The sequence below is a fragment of the Bubalus kerabau genome, chromosome 9, assembly GCF_029407905.1.
Source record: "Bubalus kerabau isolate K-KA32 ecotype Philippines breed swamp buffalo chromosome 9, PCC_UOA_SB_1v2, whole genome shotgun sequence".
Classification (NCBI taxonomy): Eukaryota; Metazoa; Chordata; class Mammalia; order Artiodactyla; family Bovidae; genus Bubalus; species Bubalus kerabau.
The window spans coordinates 60,489,704-60,499,772 of NC_073632.1; the positions used below are offsets into that span (position 1 = coordinate 60,489,704).

Here is a 10,069-nt window from a genome sequence, read left to right on the forward strand (position 1 = left end):
GTGTGCGCGCACACATGCACGTCTTAGTGTTAAAGGACGTGTGTCTTAGTGTATAAGGGAAAGTATGGGCTTCAGAGTCAGATTTTGATTCAGATTATGGGGCCAGCTCTTCTTAGCCATGTGACCTTTGGGGATATCATTATCATCTTTATCCTCTATAAAGAGGATTAGTGACACCCATCTCATAGAATTGTTCTGATTTTTAGTTAAAGAATTTCCAGCTTCATAAAGGATGATCAGAAATGATACCAACTTCCTGGAGAATCGATTTTAAAGAGTGAAGAAAATGGCTTATTTTATTTAGAAATAGTAAAATCCATCCTACCCAAGTATAGTAAATTATTTATTATCCTTTGAGACCAATATACTTGAAAAAGCTTTAGATGGGTTTTGCAAATGGTGGTATTATTTCACTTGGACTCCAGTGTCTTGAAATGTACCCATGAATTTTGCTTTGTTGATATAGGCAATTGAGTTAGTTGCCAAATGGATTTTAGTGGTTTGATATTCATCTTACTCAAAGCTAAAGGACCTGAAATAATCTTTAGCCACTAGTTCAAGTTGAAAGCATCTCAGGCAAGTTTTACAGGAAGAGGACATAGCAGATATTTGGTTAGTTTTTATGAAACTTGATTACTATGATATTCTTTCTCCAGGTATTTTGAACTGCCCCCAGTACTGCAAGTAGCATTAAGTGATGTCTCATAGTTATCCAAGAATTCCAGTGTAGAGAGACATAGAGTCCTAATGTTATATAACTTATATTTAAAATCTTTACTTTTGTGTTCAGTTCAGTCACTCAGTCGTGTCCAACTCTTTGCGACCCCATGAATCACAGCACGCCAGGCCTCCCTGTCCATCACCAACTCCTGGAGTTCACTCAAACTCATGTCCATCGAGTCGGTGATGGCATCCAGCCATCTCATCCTCTGTCGTCCCCTTCTCCTCCTGCCCCCAATCCCTCCCAGCATCAGAGTCTTTTCCAATGAGTCAACTCTTCGCATGAGGTGGCCAAAGAACACCCAAGGCTGATCTCCTTTAGAATGGACTGGTTGGATCTCCTTGCAGTCCAAGGGACTCTCAAGAGTCTTCTCCAACACCACAGTTCAAAACCATCAATTCTTCCGCACTCAGCTTTCTTCACAGTCCAACTCTCACATCCATACATGACCACTGGAAAAACCATAGCCTTGACTAGACGGACCTTTGTTGGCAAAGTAATGTCTCTGCTTTTGAATGTGTTATCTAGGTTGGTCATAACTTTCCTTCCAAGGAGTAAGCGTCTTTTAATTTCCTGGCTGCAGTCACCATCTGCAGTGATTTTGGAGCCCCCAAAAAATAAAGTCTGACACTGTTTCCCCATCTATTTCCCATGAAGTGATGGGACCAGATTCCATGATCTTCATTTTCTAAATATTGAGCTTTAAGCCAACTTTTTCACTCTTGTATAGTTATGTGAAAAATATGATGATGTGGTCTTGCCACCAGTTTTGATCTTTTTGTGGAATTGCTTTAAATCTGTGCATTAGTTAGTTCTGTATTTTATATAGTTATTTTGAGTTTCCACTTCTTGATGAACTGATTTAAAGCATCAGGAATGTTGGACTTAATGTAATTTTCCTTCTTTTTTTAAAGTACTAGTCATTTTTCTTAATGGAATACTGCTACTGTCAAAGGAAGTATTCTGGTTTAGCTCCACTGGTTTATTTTCACTGTTTGCTCTTTAATTGAAGAAAACAAATATAAGGGTGCTGTTTATGCATTTGTGTCTACTCAATTGAGATGGCAGTTATATGTACAGAAATAGAAATAACATTACAGTTATATATACAGAAACAGGAATAACATCATAGTTGCATGTTTAGTTTTAAATAATATTATTAATTGTTGGCCATATTGCATTGTCTTCTATTCCAGATCACTAGAAAAATCTTTTGGTATTCACCCCTGTTATGTTTCTGTTAAGGTCTTAGAGATGTCTCAGTTTTCCATAGGAAAAGTGAGTAAATGACAAATCAAAACTTGAGGCAGTATTGAATTCATGTTTTACTGATTTATGGAGAAGAATGATTTTATTATTTTTTACCATGTGAAAATGATTATGGGTCTTTTTGGACCAAAAGACTAATAATGTTGTATCTAGCACAGTTTTATATTCTAGCGTAATGTCTATGTCTACTCTAAACAAGGAAAGTATTTTAATTTAAAATATCACATACAAGCCATAAATACTTTCCTCTTGGTACATCATAACCTAAAGCTCGCAGGAGAAGTGGCTTAAAATTTTGTTTTTATGTCTAGATTGTAAGTAAAATCACTTGTCATAGCGAGTTGCAAAATGCAAACCTTCATTTTGAAGCTGCCTGTTTCTCATTTAGATCTGACATATTAAAAAGCATATAATTAATGCTTGACATTAGTAATTAACATTAACATTATGGTACTTAATATGCCATCGTTCATCCATCAAATAACCAGAAATGCATAATGTCTTGGCATAAAGGTTTTAATTAGGTAGAACTGTCCTTCAGTTTTCACATGGTGTAAATGTTAAAACCCCAAAATGTATTTAAAGAAAAATTTTGTATTTGTTTGTTGGGTGTTAGCTGTATTTTTATTTATTTATTTTTTTAGGAGTCTGCATCAACAATTGTGTCAGGAACTTCAAAGGGAGAATGGGGACCTCAGTGTGCAGTCTTCATTATCGACTAAAGAGCGCCACCTTGCTGCAGTTGCCAGTGCGCTATGGAGGCATTTCTTTTCATTTCTGAAGAGTCAGAGAATGTCGCAGATAGTGCCTCTCTCACAACTCGCAGATGCAGCCGCAGGTCAGCGTTCTTCACTTGCCAATTAGTTTCTCATTTTGCATCCTCTGTCAGTTTTTTCTTCTGTTTGCTTAGTAGCAAACTCTTATTTTATTACAGTGCAATAAATATTTTGACAACCAGGAAGAAAAGAATTATGTATTTTAAAATTAGGATTCTTTGGCTTGTTTATTATTTTCCTGTTAGTAAAAGTAAAAACTGAGTGAAGATTTGCTAAAAAGATCATTTTTAACCTTAAAAATACTGTATATACATGAGTTTTTCTTACTCATGCGTTGTTGGGAAAGTCAAGCAGCATTTGACTTCTAGTTCAGGTCGTTTATTTTCAGATTGTATGTGCAGATACGTAGTAAAATATGAAGTTGAATAAAGAGCAAAAAGAGATGGAATGAATTCCACTTCAACATAAAGCCGATGAGATCAGAATGACATGGAGTACATAGAATGTTACTGTTCAGACTTCTGTTAGATTCTATTTTAGGTTGTAATTTTTACTTAATTTGATTATTAGCCTATAGACATGTCCTTAGACTTTAATGGACTCTGAATCAGATGAAATTATAGGCAAGAATTTGAATATATATATTCACATATGCACTTTCCCACAAGAAGTCTTTGTCTTTTTCAAAGGGATATTTTATCCAACATATGTTAAGAAATACTAGAATAGAGATCAATATGGTGACTACATGTATTTAAATGCGGTTTTTAAGAAGATGTTTAATGTATTTAAATGTAAATGCTTTTAAAAACCTAAGCTGTAAACCAAGGTTTATTTTACCCTAGTGTGAATAAGGAAAACTGAGCTAAAAGCATTACATAAAAGACTTCATGATATACATTTGAAAAGATTTTGAATTCTGGTAGTGCTTCCATAATTAAGACTTTACAATGATATGTAGATTGGAGAACTGACCGGCAGTGCTTTTGCAAACCACTGGAATGTCTGTGAAAATAAATACTGACTTTCAGTTTAACCAAAGCAGTCATTACTAGTCAATATGACTTATCTTTCTACCATTCATCATCCCAACTCTCACTTAGTGACCAAAATGATACACGTTAGTCAGTACTGTCTTAGGTCCTGAAAATAAATAGTAATATAGATATAAAGCAAATATATATGGGTTTGGGGTTTGTTTTGAAGTAAAAACAGGAGGCAAAAATTTCCTGCGTTAAAAAATAGTTAATGAATACTTTGCCATTGTGGATTTATCAATGGGAAAAAAAGAACTACAATTCCTTTTTTCATGCATAAGCTCCACGTTCTTATGGAAGGAAGAGAACATAGGTAAGTAAAATGTGTAATACATCAGATGATGATAAATGGAGAAAAAGAAAAATATAGAAAAGGATAGGGATAGGGAACCTGGGTTCAATCCTTGGGTTGAGAAGATCTCCTGGAGGAGGGCATGGGCAACCCACTCCAGTATCCTTCCCTGGAGAATCCCCATGAACAGAGGAGCCTGGCGGGCTACAGTCCATGGGTTCACAAAGAGTAGGACACAACTGAGCTATTAAGCACAAGGAAAGATCACAGGCAAGTTATAATTTTAAATAAGCATTGCCCGGAAAACATGTATAGGTATCATTTGAGCAAAGACCCGAAGAAGGTGAGATATGCGGCTATGCAGTTATGAGCTATGCAAAAATCCAGAGGCAAGAGCATGTCTGGTGTGTTTGAGAAACTACACAGAAGCCATCAAAGCTCTTGTGGCATAAGAAATGGAGAAAGAGTAGTCAGAGACGCAATCCACAGTCTATGTAGAACTGTTTTCTCTTCTGCCTTATACATAGTTATAAAAATGTTCACTTTTACCCTGAGACTAGAAAGTCTTGAGCAGAGAGATGATATGATTGCTCTGGCTGCTGGACGGAGATTAGACTGTCGAGAGGTGGGGAGGTCACATACAGAACTCTTGTAACAGCTTAGAGATGGACAGCTGGGGCCACAGTGGAAGTGGTGAGAAGTGATCAGATTTCCAGTTTGAAAGTAGAGCTGACAGAATTTTCTAAGTGGGTTTGATATGGTAAGCAAAATAAACAAAGGGAGAAACCCTTGTTTGAGATGAGAAAGATTGTGGCAGGAAGAAATTTTTATGAGTGAAGACCTGGATTTTGACATGGGAGATACAGATATATATATCCCTTAAAATCGGAGTAGGGATGTTGAGTAGACCCCTGGATAATAAACCTGAGTTTCAGGGAAGAGGTCTAAGCTGGAGATTTAAATATGGAAGCTATTTATATACAAATTGTCTTATAAAGCTATGACCTGGGTAAGACTACTAACAGAGTAAGTAGTAAAAAAAAGAAGTTTGAAGACAGGTCCCAGGATATTCCCATGTTCAGATTTATAGAATTAGAAGGAACCAAGAAAGGAGACTGCAAAGGAATACCAGTGAGGTGATGTGAAAACCCATTAAGTGTAGTGCCATGGAAACCAAATTACAGAGCATTTTAAGGAAAGAACAGTGATCAACATTTCAAATGTGTTTAATGGGTCAATTAGGATGAGGCCTGAGAATTGGTCACTGGATGTAGTAGGACAAAGGTCACTAGGTTTTTGCTGTAGTGGGTAGAGGCCAAGGCCCATTAAAGATATCCAAGAGAAAATGCGAGAAGAGGAATCGCTGGCTGCAAACATAAGTAAATCTTTTTGAGTATCACCACTAAAAGAGGCTTCCCTGGTGGCTCAGATGGTAAAGACTCTGCCTCCGATGCAGGAGACCCAGGTTGGATCTCTGGGTCAGAAGATGCCCTGGAGGAGGAAGTGGCAACCCTCTCCAGTATTGTTACCTGGAGAATTCCATGGACAGGCTACAGTTCATGGGGTCACAAAGAGTCAGACTTGACTGAGTGACTAACACACACACACCTATGAGAAGTAGAAAAAAATGGGGATGTTAGCTGGAGAGGGAGGTGGGGTCAAGGAGGGCTTTTATTTTTTTATTTTTTTTTAATAACATGGGAGAAACTCCAGCATATTTATAATGCTGACAGGAATGTATAGGAGTGAGAGAACACTTGATGCTGCAAGAGAGTCATTTGTGTTTTAATGCCCAGGAGAAATGGGATCTCATTGAGGACTCGGCCTCAGATCTCCTGTGGTAGCAGAAGAGAAGGCAGAGTAAATGGGTCCGCTTGGAGGTGGCAGGGTAGATGTGGTGGTTCTCTTCTGATGCTTCTCAGTTCTCCGTGAAGTAGTAAAAGTCATTAACTGAAAATGAAGATGGGGAGGAGATGCCGACTGATGGTGGAGAGAGGAGAGAAGGTCTGCAGTAATGCTCTAGGAGAATGAAAGACCAAATGGACTAGTGAAGTATGGTAGGAATGATGGCCAGCTCTAAGGACCCGCTTACCATCTGCAGTCATAAATTTAAAGTGCAATCAGGCCACACAGTTGTTCACCGGCCCCTTAATAGTCATAGGTGCCTATGGGGAGAAGACGAAGAATTGTAATTAAACAGATGGTGTTTTTTTCTTTTTTTTTTTTTCCAGGCAAGTTCAGTGAATCAAGTAAGAGGCAAGGGAATTGATGGTATATGAAAATGAGTATAATGATGGAGCGTTCAGTCAAGTTGCCTGAAAGGGGAAAGGAAGGCACAAAGTCAGTGAGGAACATAGGGAAGTTTGTAGGACCAATGAATCATAGGTCCTGATGGAATCAAAGGATTGCTGGAGGGGTTGGGAACCTAGAGGAGGAGAGTTGGAAAGCTGATTTGGTGTCAGAAAGAGGGGTTTTCAAAGTAGGGATTTCAGTGATATTGTACTTATGGGCAGTGTCAGGTTCTCTGTATCACCATGGGAGTGAGTGGCTAAAGTAGTGGAAGGTAGTCTCACTGAAGGAGAGAAGTTCAAGGCCAAGAGACTGGGAGAAAAAAAAAATCATCAAGAACTATGAAAGGACTGCAGTTAGAAAGGATGATCGTGAGCTACAATCTTTAAGGAATGAGAGGTGGCAAAGGAGGGAACAGGTAGACAGGTGCAACGAAGAGAGCGTTGGTGTGATTTGATGACCTGAGACTCAGAGCCAAAGGTTTTCAAGAAGAGGAAGGGACAATGGTCTAGAAGCAGCAGCATGGACCAGAAGTTGCTCACCCTCTGTGGGTCCAGTGTATGAGAGTGTGGGAAGATATAAACAGCCACCATTTGAGAGAGCATTACAGGAGGCAGTGCTTAATAAATAATTTATTGACAAACGTAAATTGATGTTGGACAAGGAAATGGCAACCCACTCCAGTATTCTTGCCTGGAGAATCCCACGGACAGAGGAGCATGGTGGACTACAATCCATGGGGTTGCAAAGAGTTGGACACAACTGAGTGCACATGCACATAAATTGATGTACTACAAATTAGGTTGGGGAATCCCAGGAAATCACAAAATAAAGTCTGTTTGTTTACCATGGTGATCTAAGACATTCTGGTTCCTAGGCTTTTTGAGTTCTGAGGGAAGTGGAGTATCATTGATTGTAGGAAATCACTGTTTACTAGAAGAAAATGTCCAGTGTCCATGGTGAGTTAGAGCTCTTCATCTGTGGTCAGTGAAAGTGGAAATCGCTCAGTTGTGTCTGTGGTAGGTGATGAGTAAATTAACTTGATTGGAAAAGAGTGGATGCTAGAAATATTTTTAGTAATGGATCATTTGGGTGAGAGAGGCTCTTTAGCAGAGCCATCAGGTTTAGAATTTGCCATTTGAGGGCTTTCCTGGTGGTTCAGTGATAAAGAATCCTTTGCCAAGGCAGGAAACATGGGTTTGGTCCCTGATCTGTAAAGATCCTACATACCTTGAAGCAACTAAGCCCGTGCATTACCACTATTGAGCGTGCACTCCAGATCCAAGGAGCTGTAACTACTGAAGCTCGTGCTCCTAGAGCCTGTGCTCCACAACAAGAGAAGTGACTGCAGTGAATCAATCAATCATTTTTTTTTTTCTAATTTACCATTTGAAGGGCCTTTCTGTAATAGATGCATTGTGATGATGCTGAGACAGATTTTTCCAGACCCTTTCTTGGAGATGCAGATAATCAGTACAGAAATTTCTTTGATGATATGAATTTAGTTCAGTTTTAGCTTTCTGTTCTACATTTCTAAAATGTGACATTTACTGTTCAGTGCTGATTTTTAAAAAAATCACTATTAACATAATTTAAGGGAGATAGTGGTGTGTTTTTTTTGTTTTTTTTTTACATTCTCACTGTAAGTTTCTCTCATTCTAAATCTAGATTTTACTTTGCTGGCGATGGATTTGCCCAGCACAGCCCCATCAGATCTTCAGCCTCAGCCAGTTACATCAACGATACAACTCTTTGGTTGGGATGATATCATCTGGCCCCAAGTTGTAGCCAGATATTTAAGTCATTTCCTACAAAATAGGTAAGTGTTTTTATTTCAGGTATACACATTAATATAAACCCACAATAGACTAGTTCACAAGGAAGGTGAGCATTTCCAAAATAAAAACTGACCTTTGCTATGTATACTTTCACTGGGACAATTTGTTGCTTTTCTGTGTATCCACATTTTGACTGTATTAATAGTAGGAAACTTTTATTAAAACAATGTTGCTGCTGCTTTGTCAAAATGGTTTTTATAGGACTGCCTTAACTTATCCTGAAATGATTTTTCTACACTCACCATTGTGAAAGAAATTACAATTAATATTGCTAAATCTGTAAGACACTATTTTATTATTACAGTTTTAGTTTAATGGTAGCTTTCCTCTTCACACTAGGTTTTTAAAGATCTGACTTTTGTGCAGTGACGAACAAGAGACTTCATCACCTTGAACTTTGATTTCCATGTCTTTAAGTGTCTGCATTACATAAGAGAGCTGAGGAACCCCAACAGAAAAAATATACAGTCAGTAATAGAAATGGTATAGAACAATCAGGGTGATTCAAATAAGAATATTAAGATAAGGGAAAATAAAATAAATACGCAAGCCTAAGAGACCAATGTAGATCTGGTCACAGCTGCCAGTCAGTGAAAATGAAGAGAGGTATTCTTCTTAAAAGGAAGTTCATTAAGCATAGTCATTAATCATTTTCTCACTAGCTTTCAGTTACACAGTAAGGGAGTTCAACTTCAATTGGATTACTTTTAGGATCCCTTCCAGCTTAAGAATTCTTTGATGACAACAAACATTTGTTTATATTATTTGTTAAATACTTGTGCTGAAATTATCTTGAAGGATTTGTTTTTAAAATAATATTGGTATGTTAGCAGCAAGGAAGGACTAACTGAAATGAAGCAACTGAAGTGAAATGCAAAGATGTTAAGTAGTGTTGGGAGGTTGTATAGGTGATCAACAACCCATCTGAGTTCTGTTTTGTGTTCTCTTTTTTTATGAAAATGTGTATTCAGAGTATTTCAAAACAGTACTTTCAGAGTGATGATTTATGTATTTTTCAAGTGTTTAACTTTATACAACATTTATAATTAGGTTAAGACTATCCCCATCCTCTCTTATAAAATGATTAGAAATAAGATTAAGCCAGACCTTTGACTTTGTAAAATAATTTTTAAAAAACTCTTATTCAGATGTTATTTTGGAGTTCCTGTGGGTGGGGGAGCAGGAAAGGAAGGGATGGGGATTGGATTGGTTGGGAGACCCTCATAGAAATGTATTTTGTCTTTTTTCTTCTGTATATGGTCATGACCGCTTCTCTGTTTTACTCTTAAGGGCCACTGTTTTTTATTGTGCTTGCCACTTCCTTCAGTATTATCACACAAAGCTACTTAAACCCCTTCCTTGTTTTTCTAATTTTAACCATGTCTCTCCCTTGGCATAAGTCATATGTATGCCACCAGTGGAAAAAGGAAATTTTAAAAATTAGGGCATTATAAATGAAAACAAGAACATTTGTCTAAAATATTTTGTGGTGTCTGTAGTGTTAATCTTCAGCACAGCATGTCTGCATTCGTGTGTTTGTAAAATAAGTGAGACCAAAAACTGGGGAGTATTAGAATGTTTTATTTCGGAATCTCTGTACTCAGGGAACACATTGTCAGGGTTTTGTTTTGGTTTCTGTTTTTAATATTCATCAACTTATTTTTACAGCATGTTATGTGAAGCACTTTCTCATTCAGGCTGTGTATCTTTTCAAGCCCTAACTGTAAGATCGTGGATCCGTTGCATTTTGCAGATGTATGTAAAAAACCTTCATGTGCCAGATGACTCATTCATTGATATAAATCCTGAACAGGCAGTTGGTAAGTACTGCAAGTGTTTTGCTTTCT

At 37.6% G+C, this 10,069-nt stretch overlaps 1 protein-coding gene across 8 annotated transcripts in view; it reads left to right on the forward strand.

Moving 5' to 3' along the window:
- Window positions 1-10,069, forward strand: part of MMS22L (MMS22 like, DNA repair protein) — a 126,076-nt gene that overhangs the window by 84,955 nt on the left and 31,052 nt on the right. For all 8 annotated transcript variants that reach the window (XM_055535431.1, XM_055535433.1, XM_055535432.1 and 5 more), the window contains 3 exons: window positions 2,635-2,828; window positions 8,053-8,203; window positions 9,891-10,042. In XM_055535431.1, the coding sequence (XP_055391406.1) occupies window positions 2,635-2,828; window positions 8,053-8,203; window positions 9,891-10,042 (497 nt within the window). The remainder of the gene's footprint in view (window positions 1-2,634; window positions 2,829-8,052; window positions 8,204-9,890; window positions 10,043-10,069) is intronic.